Source organism: Sus scrofa, chromosome 1 (genome assembly GCF_000003025.6).
Source record: "Sus scrofa isolate TJ Tabasco breed Duroc chromosome 1, Sscrofa11.1, whole genome shotgun sequence".
NCBI classification, from domain to species: domain Eukaryota; kingdom Metazoa; phylum Chordata; class Mammalia; order Artiodactyla; family Suidae; genus Sus; species Sus scrofa.
Genome location: NC_010443.5, coordinates 120,914,117 through 120,930,077, shown reverse-complemented (window position 1 = coordinate 120,930,077; position 15,961 = coordinate 120,914,117). Strand labels below are relative to the sequence as shown.

Sequence of the window (15,961 nt, the reverse complement as noted above, 5' to 3'; positions counted from 1 at the left end):
CTGCTGGCCTATGCCACAGCCACAGCAGTGTGGGATCCACGCCGAGTCTGTGACCTATACCACAGCTCATGGCAACGTTGGATCCTTAACCCACTGAGTGAGATCAGGGATCGAACCGGCATTCCCATAGATACTAGTCGGGCTTGTTACCGCTGAGCTACAATGGAAACTTCTGAGATAACCACTTTCTATAGTTCGGCAGAGTAGAATAAAAAATTAATAATAAATATATAATTCTCTCTTTTTTAAAGATTAAGATAATAGGTAGTATTTTTAAATGAGCTGGTTCATAATCTTTTCAGACTGAATGCCTGTCAATTCAGATGGTTTATTTGTTTATTTGTTTGTGTGGTTTTTTTTTTTTTTTTTTGGTCTTTCTTTGCATTTTCTAGGGCCGCTCCCATAGCATATGGAGTTTCCCAGGCTAGGGGTCAAATCGGAGCTGTAGCCGCTGGCCTACACCACAGACACAGCAACTCAGGATCCGAGCCGAGTTTGCAACCTACACCACAGCTCACGGCAACGCCGGATCGTTAACCCACTGAGCAAGGCCAGGGATCAAACCCGCAACCTCATGGTTCCTAGTCAGATTCGTTATCCACTGTGCCACGACGGGAACTCCTATTTGTGTTTTTTTAAAAGCCCACTTAGGTTATTTGATCATTTCTTGCATTTAAAGTACTCCTTGATAACTTTCTTGGCCTGAGACTCTGCAGTAGTCCTTAACCACCACACAACTGCCACCAACCACTCTACGAGTTTTCCCTCTCTGTCAGTTTTACAGAGGCCTACCCATTCCCCTAGTTTCTTGTCATCGACCTTAATCAGGTTGAACTGATGCTCAACACAAAGGGCCTCCACCAGCTTGACATACATCAGGCTCATTGCAGTTGAATGCAAGCACACAAAGATGGCCTTGGTACTTGTTTAAGGCTTTGGCAGCTTCGCAAATTCCATGTTCTAGGCCATTATGGATGAGAGCAATCTTCAGCCCCTCTTATAGAGCAGTGTTAGCATCCATTACACCTCAGCAATGCCTTCCTTGGCTCTGGCTGTGGCAGTGGGTTACAGGTGGAGCCAAATCTTGAATGCACTCAGGCCTCCACTGTGTGACTTGGTGTTGGCAGGGGAGAGCTGGATGGTTTGTTTATTTAGATTTTATTTTTTATCTTTAGGGAGATTATACGAAGAAAAGCTGTTCTGGCATTATATAAATTCCACCTCATTGCTCCTAATCAAGTACAGCATATCCATATTAAGTTTCGGAAAGCGCTTTGTGACAGAGATGTTGGAGTCATGGCTGCTTCCTTGCACATATACTTAAGGATGATTAAGGTAAGTTGGAAATTTGAGCAGATACTGAATAGCTACCATTAGAAAAATATAGAATTAGGAAACTCAGATTTTTCAGTAAAATGCTTAAGTAACATTTTAAGTTTGTATTATTGACCTTTTTAATAGTCATTTTTGCACATTTTTTTTTTCTTGGAATTTCTTGGGCCGCTTCCGTGGCATATGGAGATTCCCAGGCTAGGGGTCTAATCAGAGCTGTAGCCACCAGTCTACGCCAGAGCCACAGCAACGTGGGATCCGAGCCACATCTGCAACCTACACCACAGCTCACGGCAACGCCGGATCGTTAACCCACTGAGCAAGGGCAGGAACCGAACCTGTAAGCTCATGGTTCCTAGTTGGATTCGTTAACCACTGTGCCATGACGGGAACTCCATTTTTGCACATTGTTGATAGCGTTAGTTGTAGACACATTTTAGATTTAGTTTGTTTTTTAATGCCTAAAGTTTTTCCGTGTTACAAAAAAACAAAAAACAACAAAAAAAAAAAAACATGGAAAAATGGTTGCTCTAGAAGGTGGTTGAAATTTGCTGATTATGGCTTTTCAAGCAGTGACTCCCTTGTATACAACCGTATAGGAGGCATGTAACAGCTTATGGAAATGAGTAGAGCTGGTGGGCATGTGCAAGGCATAGACTACATTGTTGACTCCATATATTCCCGCTGTGTTAGAGGAGGAAGGAGGGTTGAATGGTATGGTAAAATTTTTTTCTAAATAATGATATGGGTTTACATTAATTCAACCTCAGTGTATTGCCTGAAACCCTTTGTGTCTTAAGTATATGTTTGTGAGAGATTTCATCATACCTCATAGTGAAATGGAACATTCTATTGAAATCAATTTAAAATGATAGAACTGGAGGTTTTCTTAACTTTTATGCATTGTGTGTTCCAAAATAGTGTGGCATAAATAGATATTTGATATTAAATCTTATTTTTCCCCTAACATTTATTGAACTTTGAAAGAGCTATTATTTCCCTTCCAAAAATTGTCCTTGATATATAATAAAAATTACAGTGAAGACTCTAACTTTCATTTTGAGAAATGTGTATTAAATTAAATTTCCCCAGTCTAGACAGAGAGTTACTAGACTTATACTGGTGATAAATTTATAATGTATATATGTCTAATCACTATGTTCTATACCTGAAAATAATGTCATAGCATATGTCAACTATTATTCAGTTTAAAAAATGAGGGAGTTCCCTCGTGGCTCAGCAGGTTAAAGATCTGGTGTTGTCACTGCTGTAGCCCTGGTCTACAGCTGTGGCATGGGTTCTCTCCCTGGCCCAGGAATGTCCTCATGCTGCAAAGGTGGCCAAAAGAAAAAAAAATTTTGAAAAAAATTTCCCCAGTCCAAGAGATTGGTCACATAATCAAGGCACAGTTATTCAGAATCATAAGTATGTTTAAATACTAGAGGGTTAATTAGTTTTTAATAAGCAGGCTTACTGATTTGGGGGGTTTTGAATGTCTGAGTAATGTTGGCTGTGCTCTTCCACCTGGAACACATTTAGTTCAATTACATGAGAAGTTTTTTGCAAACAAAGTTCAGAGATTGCCCATAGGCTTTGATTTTCATCAAAACTGGAGGTATTAATGCTTTTTTTTTTAGTATGCCACATCTTTTAAACTTTGCTTTAATTGCTGATATTAGCTATTAAAGGTTCTAAGATATAACTATAGAACTTTGGAAGTGTGATTAAACTGCGTTTGGGGGTAAATAGGGAGTGGTGGAAGCTTTTGGGAGTGATTTACCTCTGAACCTGGTAGCCAGAGGGAGTTTCATAGTGGAAGAAATTATACGAATTAGAGGGCTGTTTCATTAAATGTGAACATGAAACTTCGAAGTGAGCATGCCTTAAGTGTCTGTATGGTATTTCAATCAGGTATGTTTTAAGATGTTATTATTAACAAAGTTTTTTTGTTTTATTTTATTTTTTGGATGTAGGAGAATTCATCTGCATTTAAAGACTTGACTGGGAGTTTTGTAACCATTTTGAAGCAAGTAGTTGGAGGAAAGCTCCCAGTAGATTTCAATTACCACAGTGTACCAGCACCATGGTTACAAATTCAGCTATTGAGAATACTTGGACTTCTAGGAAAAGATGATCAAAGGTAAACTATTCTAATTTGGTAGTCTTAGGCTTCAGTCATCTAGAGGTTTCATGATGAACCTTATTTCCCCCCCTACTTAATTGACTTAATAGTGATAAGTAAACCACTGTAAAAGGATATAAATTCAGTTTGCTGGGATAATCCTGGCTCTCTGCTTATCTAAATCTGACTCTTAGTGAAAGATAATTTGAAGCTCCATATTTTCTGTGAAACTTTCTTAATTGTTCTAGTTTAGAAGTTGAGAAACTTTTGTAAAACACCAGATAGTAAATATTTTAGGCTTTGTGAGCTATTCGTTGTGTATTATAGCCATTTAACTCTGCTTTTGCATATAGCTCAACAGCAGCCATAGATAGTATGTAAATGAATGAGCACAGCCACATTCCAAGAAAACTTTTTATGGACATTAAAATTTGAATTTCACAGAGTTCCTTCTGTGGCACAACAGCATCTCTGCAGTGCCAGGATGCAGATTTGATCCTGGCCTGGCACAGTGGGTTAAAGGATCTGGCGTTGCTGTAGCTGCGGCTTGGATCTGATCCCTGGCCTGGGAACTCCATATGCTTCAGGGCAGCCAAAAAAGAAAAGCAAAACCAAACAAAAACAAAAAAAAACCTTGAATTTCATATAATCTTTATCATGAAATATTATTCTTTTGAGTTTTTTTTTCAACTATTCAAAAATGTAAAAACCATTCTTAGCCTGCAGCCATAAAAAAAAACAGACATCTGGACAGATTAAGCAAACAGACTATGTATTTTGCTGACCCTGTTGCTGTAGTTGGAGAAGTTAATTTGTCTGAATTACTCTCTTTTTGGCCATGCCTAGGCATGTGGGAGTTCACAGGCCAGGGATTGAGCCTTTGCCATGGCAGCAGCCTGAGCCATACTAGTGGCAACACTGGATCCTTAATCAACTGAGCCACCAGGAGATTCCTGAATTACTCTTTTTTAAGCAGTAATTTCATTGCATTTTAATGGGTGTCTTTCCAGTTACATATATTTTTTGTAACTTTTAATTTTGCTAGTTTCTCATACCTACAGAAAAGTTCCAAGAATAGTACCAGGAGCTCCCTCTACATAGATTCATCAATCATTTATATTTGCTTTATCATTCTCTTTCTCCCTGTATATGCATGTGTGCACACATACTATTCTTATTTAAAATTTTTTTTCCGAATTGTTTGAGGGCAAGTCCAACTAGATTTTAGTACCCCTAGTAGCCAGGACCATTGCTGAGTCCCTGATGTGTTTCTTTCTTAAGAAAATATTATTAATTGGGTTCTGACTTTAGAGATATGGTTCTGCTTTATGCAGTAGGTACATTTATATGCTAATTCTGCTAATCTTTTAATCTCACTTTACTAAAGGATTGTCCTCTAGGCCCTTGCTCCTAGTAATGCCTCCTAAGTGTCATGTCAGCATCCACATCTTCAGTGAGCTCTTGGTGAGCACTACCTGGGCTGTATCACTCTTGGTATTGCTATCTTTATTTTTTCTGTGTTGATGAATCTCAACCTTAATTGAAACCTAGGGTGAAAACCTGGAGGTGATAGAGCATATACACACATTAGAAATGTTTTTCCTGTTGTGGAGCTCTAGTTGGAGTTCACTGGAATTCCGTTTCAAAACTGAGGATTTCATAGTAATGCACTCAAACTGCACTGGTCCAAGAAGATTTAATGCCATCATGTGTTGTCAGGAAGTAATTTTGGATGCGTTTAGTGAATTAATTCATTATCTTTTTTTCATGGATGAGTTTCGAATGCATACAAAAATGTTGAATAGAGTTCAGAGAACTCAGCCGAATAGAAATTAGGCTTAATTACGTGAAGAGTGGAACTCTTTTATAGTGTTAAGGAAATTTAGAATGTTTTTTCTTTTGTTGTCCCAATGCTAACAAGATTTTTTGTTAACATATGTTTCTTAAGATAAGAATAGCTCACTGTGGCGGAGTAAAAAATGTTAGGTTATTTTATAACAGGATTCTAATATATTTAGTTGAAAAAATTAATTTACTGGAAAAGTCTCTAGTATTTATGGTCTTTTATACCTATTGTTTGAATATTTTCTTGTGTTTTATAGCATTCTGCTTCTTAGTTTATTAACGTTTAGCTCAGTCATGGCTGCAAATGTTTCCACATTTCATGTGGTTAATTATGACTCTTATACCAGACATTGGCTTTTAAAATTGGGAAACTATGCTATAAGTGTAGTATTAACAAATTTTGGGAGGGAAGGATTTGTAGTATCTACTATATGGTGGTTATCTGTGGAAGAAATGCTTACATAATAAAATGAAGGAATTTAGAATATGGTTCTGGATTCTTACTAGATATTTCTACTTTAATAGTTAAGATGGAATAAAAGTACATGTACTGTATTAGCCCAGGGAGCTGTACTCAGTATTTTGTAATAACTTACAATGGAAAAGAATCTGAAATCACTGAGCTGTATACCTGAAACTAACATAATATTGTAAATCAACTATACTTCAATTTTAAAAAAAGTACATGTACTTTAAATTGAATTTTGCAGCTGTATATTTGAAAAAAAGAAGACTTTTTTGAGAAGGATGTAACATACATGATATATAATTTGTGTAGCCCCAGATTATTTTAATCTTTTTGTTTGTTTATAGTCTATGTTGATGGTGTTTTTTGTTTTTGGCTGCCCCTCAGTAAATGGAGCCGCCAGGCCAGGGATCAGATCTGAACCACAGCTGTGAACTAAGGCACAGCTATGGCAGCACCAGATCCTTAACCCACTGTGCTGGGCCTGGGATTGAACCCACATCCCAGTGCCAATCCCATTGCACCACAGCGGGAGCTCCACTGGTGCTTTTTGAGTTAATAAAACATACAAAAAAAAAAAAAGCTGAGAATCCAAAGTTTTCATATTGGCTTCTTGGAGGGGACTTATCCTTGGAAAAAAGTCTTGGTTCCAGAGTGCTGGGGCTCTATAAAGCACTGCATTTCTGTTATGGTATCTGCCTCCAACCTGTTACCATAATTGTGATCAGTGACCATAAAGACATAGGAATGGTACAAATCTGTTACACAAAATATAATTTTATTAATTTTATTTTTAAAAACTTAACTGAAGCGCAGTTGACTTACAACGTTGTGTTAGTTTCAGGTGTACAGCAAACTGAATCAGTTATACATATATTATTTAATATAAATGAAGGTTAAAATTTTCTTTCTGAGGAACCTAGTGCTGCTCAAAGAAAGACTGATATTTGAATACTTTTTAAAAACTAAGTATTCAAAATACAGATAATATACTGTCTGGAATAATCTGAATATGTGACGTATTACTGTAGTAATAAAGAGAATTATAAAAGTATATTCAACCAAACAAAAACCTGATTTGTAAACTAGGTACAGGTGAGGAAAGAGTTGATTGACTTACCTCTTCATTGACTAGGAAACTTTGATAAAGCAGAATGTTAAACTCATGAAAAAGAAATGGAATCTTTAAGAAGTGAAATTCCTATAACTTCATAAAATGAATTTCTTTCACTTCTTTTCTGTAGATCCTCAGTTTTAAAGAGAGAAGTTTGAAAAACTGTTTTATTGGGTTATAATACTATAATTCTACTGCAAATAAAATATCTTTTAAACAGGACAAGTGAATTAATGTATGATGTTCTTGATGAATCCTTACGAAGAGCTGAGTTAAACCACAATGTCACATATGGTAGGTAACATGTAAATGCTGGTTAATGACTAATAAGGTTTTCAGCATTGTAGCTCAATCTGTGTTAGAAAGTATAAATTCCAATATAATTTTAAATGTTAATTTTAAGGTAGTTTTTGGGTTATTATTTTTCACTGGAAGCATTGAATAAGTAATAGAAATGATTTAAAATTATGACTTTTTTTTTTTTTTTTTTTTTTTGGCTTCCCCTCATAGCATGTGGAAGTTCCTGGGCTAGGGATGAAACCTGAGCCACAGCAGTGACAATGCCAGGTCCTTAACCACTAGGCCACCAGGGCCTATGGCATTGTTTTCAAGTTAACCTAAATTCATTATAATTGTCTATCTTTTTAAGACTTAATTTTTAAAGAAAATTGTCTCTTTATTAAAAATGTTCATCAAACATCTAATTGACTATGAAGAATAATCCACTTCATCTATTCCGTACTTAAGAAGACAGTTCTTAAATAAAGCATTTAGTCATCTAGTCACCAGATCTTAAGTTTTTGTTTTTTATCAAGCCCTGTGCAAGATGCTTGGAATATGGCTGTGAATAAAATAGTTCTCATTGAGTTCACAGCCTGGATAGATGGAACAGGACAGGTACTATAAATGCTTCAGTGGAGACTTATAAGGTACTTTGAAGAATATAGCAGCTAGTCTTAGGTGAGGGGGAGAACAAGGAAGGCTTTTCTGAAAAAAATAGTATTTAAGAAAACAGCTGAAAGATGAGTACAGTACAAATAAGGATATATGGATGTAGAGTAATGTTCTGTTTTATGAAGACACACTAGCTATTTACATTAAATACAATTTAAAAAGGTAATTTAGTGATAAGAGACAAGAGTGAGATGGGGAGGAGGAAGGAGAACTGAAAAAAGTAACCAAAAACACTTCCAGTTTTAATAGCCAGAGGGGAGAGTTCTTAGTTCTTTATTGATCAGCCTGAGAAAGCTCCATTGAAGAAATTGGAACATTTGGAGACATTTAAATGATAGAAGTGGGTGGCTCAATGGGTTAAGGATCCAGTGTTGTCACTGCTCTGGCTTGGGTCACTGCTGTGGCACAGGTTCAGTCCCTGACCTGGGAATTTCTGCATACTGTGGGCATGGCCAAAAAATAAAGAGAGATAGAAGTAAAATAGTTTGAATTTTGCATGCTTTGGAGAAGAGCAGAAGAGGTATTGAGAGATTTAACTCAAATCACAAGTCGTTTCTTAATCTGGTAAAATACTGTGAGTAGGGGATGAAGAGCATTACTTGTTCATTCAGACAGTGTTAAATTGTGGGTCTTTAAAGAACAATGGTTGTAGTAATGTAGGGCAGACTAGAGGGCAGAAACTAAACTGATTTAACTCTAATAAAAGTGCTTGACAAAAATGCAATAGGCATTAGAAGAAAGGATTGCATGTACAAGACTAACATGGGAAAGATAATGCGCATGGTAATGAATTGCGATAGTAAATTTTGAAGGATAGGTTTATGTTTTGCCTGTATAAATGGTAAGTAAGGCAATAAGAGTGTCTTATTCATTTGTTCAACCAATATTTATTGAATGCCTACAAAACAGTAACTTGATTTGTAAAGTATAGATTGAGGAACTGATTGATTTATGCATTTCTCCATGCTAAGTGTGGGAGATGAAGAATAAGGTAGACACAGGCTCTGCCCTTATGAGTGTATAGTATAGTGAATAGTTAATTTCTAGGATCCTGCTATGTAATGAGAAAATTAGACGCCAGAAATAAGGGGGATCCTTATTGAGGCAGGTGATTTGTCTAGGAAGTGTCAGAAAATCCCGAGTAGTGTCAGAATCTTTGCAGACAGCTAAAGTATAAGAAGTTTTGCTTGAGATCTAGTCGTGGTCTAGAATAAGGGTTTGAAAAGCTCTCAAGGAATTCTGTTTAAAATCAGTTAAGAATCGCTTCTTGGCCTTTTGGCTAAGATCAAGTGTAAAATCAAGTTAAGAGTCTGCTTTTCTTTTCCTTAAAAAAAGTTTTTTTTTTTCCTTTGGTAATTGACATTTCAGCTTTAATTTTTTTATTTTTTTGAATAGGTAATATATGCACATGGTTCAAAATTCAAAAGATACAAAAGGGTATACAGTGAACAGTAAGTGTCCCTTCGACCCTCATCACCTACCACCCAGTCCCCCTCCTGGAGATAACCACTGTTGCCTGTTCCTTTCAATTTAGAAAATACTGTATACCTGAGGAAATATTTTTTAATGTTCTCCATTAGGACATTCTTCTTTTATTAAGACTGCTGGGACCAATGCCAACAATTTGTTTCTTTGTAGGCTGTCAGTCTAGTGTTTCACCTTGCCACAGAAACTTATAGTTTCTGTTGTTTTGTTTATTTCCTTTATTCATGTTTCCATTGTTGTACATTCCCCCTCCCCCCGTATTTGTACTGATACAGTTTATAGCTTACATTGATTTTATCAATGGCAGAGCATTCTCTAGTAATCTTACTATAAATATTTTATTGTTTAATAATGTGAATTTTAAATTATAAACTTTATAAGGGCAGGGACTGTGTCTGTCTTACTGGCCAGCATACCCCAGTATCTGGCACTTCGTTAATCAGTGAGTGATGTGTTTTAATTGAATTAAAAGAAAAGAAAGCTATTTTTTATCGGTTACGGTGTTTCAGTCTTAATACTTTCTAAACGGTGTTTTTGTGAAAGTTTCAAATCAAGAAATAGATCACATAAGGAGTTACCGTCATGGCTCAGTGGAAATGAATCTCACCAGTAACCATGGGGACGCAGTTTTGATCCCTGGCCTCACTTAGTGGGTTCAGGATCCAGCATTGCTGTGAGCTGTGGTATAGTTTGCAGACACGGCTCGGATCCGGTGTTGCTGTGGCTGTGGTGTAGGCCAGCTGCTACAGCTCTGATTTGGACTCCTAGCCTGGGAACCTCCATATGCTGCTGATGTGGCCCCAAAGAAAGAAAGAAAGAAAGAAAGAAATAGGTCACACCAGAGGCATTTATTGATTATCTGCTATGTGCCACTTATTGTATAAAGTGATGTAGAGGATATGAAGGAGTATAAAACATAATCTTTCCCTTCAAAGAGTTTGTAGTATAATGAAAGAGATAAATTATTAAAGTATAAGGCAGAATGCAAAGAGGAGCTACAGGGAATAATATTACAAAAGTCCAGAGGCAATATATATCACTGTGGGGTTCACTGTAGGCTTTATTTATTACATAAGGATTTATTGATATAATAAGACCCTAAAACTAGATAGGATTAAGATAGCTAGAAGGGAGGTTGACGAGGGTTGTAGGCATAGGGAACATTAGAGAAGGTGCAGAAGTGGGGATGTTTTAAACACTTTTAGAGAATAGTGCCTTGCCAGCCTAATTGGACGATTCATAGTAGGAGCAGTGGGAACACTATATTTGCTGAGGTCATCTCATGGCAGCCAAATGAGTTTGGATTTCATACTGTATGAATCCGGAGGTATGAAATAGTTTTGGGCATGGTACTGATAAGAAGAGAATAACATTTTAAGTAAACTTAAGTAAATTGGGAGAATTATATCAAGTGGAGTACAAGGGATAGAACCATCAAAATTAGACAGAAGTGCTTGTCCTGTTTTTCCTCTAAGTACACCAAAAAACTGGACATTATATGTAAAATAAACATAGGACTTTGAAAGGTAGAAAAATGAAGGTAGGCTGGTTAGGGACTTTGGCATGCAAGGAAAGAAGCCAAGGTGAGTACCCTGGGTTTTCTTTTTGCCTCATATACACCAAACTGGGTACTGGAGAGCCAGCAGCCTGAGAATGCCAAAAAGTGCAGGCAAAAACTCACCAAAACAGCCTACTCTCTACCCAAAGGACTAAGGAGAAAAGGGCAGACTAGCAAGATAGAAAACCTTTAGAAAATAACCTTTCTATTGCAGTCAAGCACCACACAGAAAAAACTGTGGATCACCCATAGTAGCAAAGGCTGAGTGGAGAGGCAAGATTTCCACCCTCACCAGGTATAATGAGGTCCCTGACCCCCACACGGTACTGGTAGTAGAGAAGCCCAAGAGAGGCAGCTGCACTTTCATCCCTGCCAGATGTTAAGGGGGGCCTTCCCTGGCATTGTCAGTGGAGACAATGTGGGAAGCCTGGACTTCACATTATCCAGGAGTAATAATGAGGTACCCCTCTCATCTTTCCTGAGGTGGTGTTAGAAGAAGCCTAGTGGATAGTTAGGGCTTTTACCACTGAACAGGTGGAGGTCACATAAGGAGCAGTAATGGGGTGCCCCTCCCTCTCCCAGGCAGGATACTCCTATCCCCCACCCAGAAGGAATCAGCATTCCCTCCCTCTCCAGGTGTTAAAAAAGGCAGAGTGGAGAATCTGGACTACCACCTTCATTGGACGGTACCCCCCATCTCCCTACCAGAATGGTGACAATAGATAACTTATTTAAAATGAAAGTAAAGAGTTTCAGCAGAACACTACATTTTGTGTATAATCCAACTCAAAATATTTATGATAAAACCACAGTGTTAAAAATGTTAAACGTTAATTTGGTGATTTTTACTTGATGATATTTTGATTAGGACCTGGGTTGTTCTGGAAGAGTAGACCAAGCTCCACATTGCATTTTTACTTTTAAAAATTCTCAGAGACACTTTTCTTTTAACCACTCCAGTGAGGAGACAGCAGAATGACTTACTTTTTCATTTATGGAGTTATACTCAGATTTTTGTGGAGCTGGAGAATAAAGGGTCTTAGCTTCTAAATTATTATTATATTTTGGCTGCACCTGTGGCGAGTGGAAGTTCCCAGGCCAGGGATTGCACCTGTGCCACAACAGCGACCCAAGGATCCTTAACCTGCTGCGCTGTAAGAGACCTATGGCACAGGTTCAGTCACTGGCCTGGAAAGTTCCGCATGCCCTGGACACAGCAGAAATAAACAAACAAAATCCTGTTGAGTTTATTTTAGCTCATTTATGCCATAGTTGACTAATACATATACAACTTTTGAACTGTTAATTATACCTTAACTAGCTTTTCAGAAATCTTAAGCATTTAAATATAAATATAAAAGTTTACTTTTTAGATGGGCAATGAGAAGCTTCTGTTAGTAAAACATCTTGATAGCAGGAGAGTTCTGCTATCAAGGAAAATATGTTGGTTATGATAGAAATGGAACATCATCACTTTGAATCTTACTTAGGACTATCATGTTAGTTCAGAGTTTGGCAAACTTTTTCTGAAAAGTGGGCCAGATAGTAACTATTTTAGGTTTTGTGTAGGTCATATAGGTTTCTATCATATATTCGCCTTTGTTTTTAAAAATGTAATTGTACACCTAAAACTAATAATTTTATATGCTAATTACATCTCAAAAATGTAAAAATCATTCTTAGTTCACAGCTTACAAAAATAGGCAGAGGGCTGGGTTTCATGGTAGTTTGTCTGCTTCTGCCCCAGCTGATGAGTCAGTTGACTAGGCTTTCTCTGTTTAGTCCATGAAGTCATAAAGTTAACTTTTTTTTGTAGCACAGAGTAAAGATCTGGATATATGAAGTATCTTTTTAGGTTCGATACTTGGTAGGTTTTCCTTTGTTTTTTGTTTTTTTTGTCTTTTATCCTTTTGCACATGGAGATTCCCAGGCTAGGGGTCTAATCAGAGCTGTAGCCGCTGGCCTATGCCAAAGACACAGCAATGTGAGATCTGAGCCGCATCTTCGACCTACATCACAGCTCACGGCAACACCAGATCCTTAACCCAGTGAGTGAGGCCAGGGATCGAACCCGCAACCTCATGGATGCTAGTCGGATTCATTAACTACTGAGCCACAACGGGAACTCCGGTTTTCCTTTAATTAAAGTCAGTTCCCTTCTTAGATGTTTATTTCTTAAAAATGTTTATTTCTGAGTTCTTCTCTCCTTTCTTAGAAAGTGTTTTTTTTTAAAAAAAAAAAAAAAAACTCTTTACCCAAAATTTATGTATATTAATTGATAGGCAGCTTAGCAGTGTGTAACAAAGCTAGTTGAATATTCATGATCTGTCTTATATTTTGTACGCAAATAAATGTTCGCTTGTTATGTAAAAGAGCAGGAGTGATTCTGTCAAAGACACAGTATGCTTCAGCTTGTAGTAGAACTGTTTTTAAGTCTATTGTTTTTATGTCTTACTTCTCATACTGTGATTCCATAGGACATGCAGGACTTAATGGTGCCTCAGTGATGATTCTTTACCATGACAAAGCTCCAGCTCTTTGACTCATGGTCTTTAAAAGAGTTTGAAAAAATTTTTAATGTCGACTTTGGTCATCTATTAGATCTTTGACTATACTAGAAAATCAAATTTGGACACTATCAAGATGTTTAGTAGATTTTCTATATCCTTGGAGATTAATTTTTAAAAAGTGACTTGAGGATTTTTGAGTAGTGGCCCTATTTTGTAATAAATGTTAGAGCACTATAATGTTGATTATACTGAAATAAATGACATTGAAATAAACTACATATACAGTTTCTGTGTATAAAGTGGTAGAAACTTCCTGAGAATAAATTCTTTTGAAGCATTCAAGGAGTGTTGGAGATATCTTTTTTTTTTTTTTTCCTCCCTTAATTAGGGCTTCATGTGTGGCATATGGAATTTCCCAGGCTAGGGGTCGAATTGGAGCTGCAGCTGCCTGTCTGCACCATAGCCACAGAAATGTGGGATCTGAGTCATGTCTGTAACCTATACTACAGCTCATGGCAATGCCAGTTCCTTAACCCACTGAGTAAGGCCAGGGATCGAACATGCATCCTCCTGGATACTAGTCAGGTTTGTTACCGCTGAGCCACAATGGAAACTCTGTGTTTTATAGGAATAACAAATATATCACTTAGAGTCCATTAGAATGTGAGCTCCTTGAAGGCAGGGGTTTTTGTCATCGCTGTTATCCATACTAGTAAAACAATGGCTCGTGGGAGGTTTCATGAAATATTTGTTGCATGAATGAATATATCATTCTTATCTATTAATACATGCAGTCCTCTTTAAATTGTACTGTGGTAACATAATCCGAATAACTGTATGAGCCTGAAAACAATAAGGTTCTTATATTTGAAAATTTTCCACAAATAAGATTTTTGTCTAAAACAGTCCTTCGAATAAGTTTGTTTTGTTATGAGTTCTACACAAATGTAACATTTATTATGCCTTACTATGATCCCTGACATTTTAATATTTTATTTCTCTAGCTATTCTATTTGAATGTGTACATACAGTCTATTCTATTTATCCTAAATCGGAATTACTTGAGAAGGCTGCCAAGTGCATTGGAAAATTCGTTCTGTCACCTAAAATAAATCTCAAGTATCTAGGTAAGATAGTTGGTTTGTTTGTTTATTTAATGGCTGCATCTGCAGCATATGGAGATTCTTGGGTCAGGGATTGAATCCAAGCTGCAGCTGAGGGAATGTCAGATCCCCTTCACCCACTGTGATGGGCTGGGTATCAAACCCACACCTCTGCGGTGACCCACGTGGCTGCAGTCGGATTCTTAATCCACTGCACCACAGCAAGCACTCCCAGATATTTGGTTCTTTTGATGAAAATTACAAAAAGAGCTTTTTAAAATTTGCTGGATTTTTTTTTTTTTTTTTTTTTTTTGGTCTTTTTTGCCTTTTCTAGGTCCGCTTCCAGAGGCATATGTAGGTTCCCAGGCTAGGGGTCTAATCGGAGCTGTAGCCACTGGCCTACGCCAGAGGCGCAGCAACGCGGGATCCGAGCTGCATCTGTGACCTATGCCACAGCTCACGGCAATGCCGGATCCTTAACCCACTGAGCAAGGCCAGGGATCGAACCTGCAAGCTCATGGTTCCTAGTCGGATTCATTAACCACTGCGCCACGACGAGAACTCCTGGATATTTGTTTTAAGTCACTTTCTATAATGTTATTTTTGTTTCTAGGACTGAAGGCTCTTACCTATGTTATCCAACAGGATCCCACTCTGGCTCTTCAACACCAGATGACAATAATTGAATGCTTAGACCATCCTGATCCCATTATTAAAAGAGAGGTAAACTGGTATTTTGAATAGTGTATGTGAAATGTAACAGTTTTCAAATTTTTATTTGGTGTTATGGAGAGAGAGTAAAATGATGGGCAGTGTGTATATACACACATGTGTATTTTAACTTTTGAATGCATTTTATCCTTTCTATTGAAGTTAAAGGAACTTTTCTAAAAAGCACTTGTGTCAGTAACCACAAGAATGGTTTTAAATTATGAGTCAGAGGAGTTAGGTCCTTTTACCTGTATTGGGTTAATTAGTATCTTTTTGGTCCAGGATTGTTTCATTTGGAAACATAAATTCTATATCCAGATCTTCCTATTAGTAAAATTTTAGCATGTAATTTATGATAATTGAGTTTTTTCCTTTTTTTTTTTTTTTTGTCTTTTGTCTTTTTGTTGTTGTTGTTGTTATTATTGTTGCTATTTCTTGGGCCGCTCCTGCGGCATATGGAGGTTCCCAGGCTAGGGGTCGAATCGGAGCTTTAGCCACCGGCCTACGCCAGAGCCACAGCAACGCGGGATCCGAGCCGCGTCTGCAACCTACACCACAGCTCACGGCAACGCCGGATCGTTCACCCACTGAGCAAGGGCAGGGACCGAACCCGCAACCTCATGGTTCCTAGTCGGATTCGTTAACCACTGCGCCACGACGGGAACTCCCATTTTTTTTTTTTTTTTTTTTTTTGTCTTTTTGTTGTTGTTGTTATTATTGGAGTTTTTTCCTTTTTTTTCCCCTTAACACCTGTAAAATGG

The 15,961-nt window shown here is 37.4% G+C and overlaps 1 protein-coding gene and 1 pseudogene across 3 annotated transcripts in view; one reads left to right on the top strand and one right to left on the bottom strand.

Annotated features, from left to right (window-relative positions):
* Window positions 1-15,961, top strand: part of AP4E1 (adaptor related protein complex 4 epsilon 1 subunit) — a 65,586-nt gene that overhangs the window by 15,968 nt on the left and 33,657 nt on the right. For all 3 annotated transcript variants that reach the window (XM_001924871.7, XM_013992999.2, XM_013993000.2), the window contains exons 6-10: window positions 1,176-1,335; window positions 3,306-3,472; window positions 7,100-7,173; window positions 14,391-14,513; window positions 15,103-15,212. In XM_001924871.7, the coding sequence (XP_001924906.4) occupies window positions 1,176-1,335; window positions 3,306-3,472; window positions 7,100-7,173; window positions 14,391-14,513; window positions 15,103-15,212 (634 nt within the window). The remainder of the gene's footprint in view (window positions 1-1,175; window positions 1,336-3,305; window positions 3,473-7,099; window positions 7,174-14,390; window positions 14,514-15,102; window positions 15,213-15,961) is intronic.
* LOC106508530 lies at window positions 527-1,169 on the bottom strand (annotated as a pseudogene).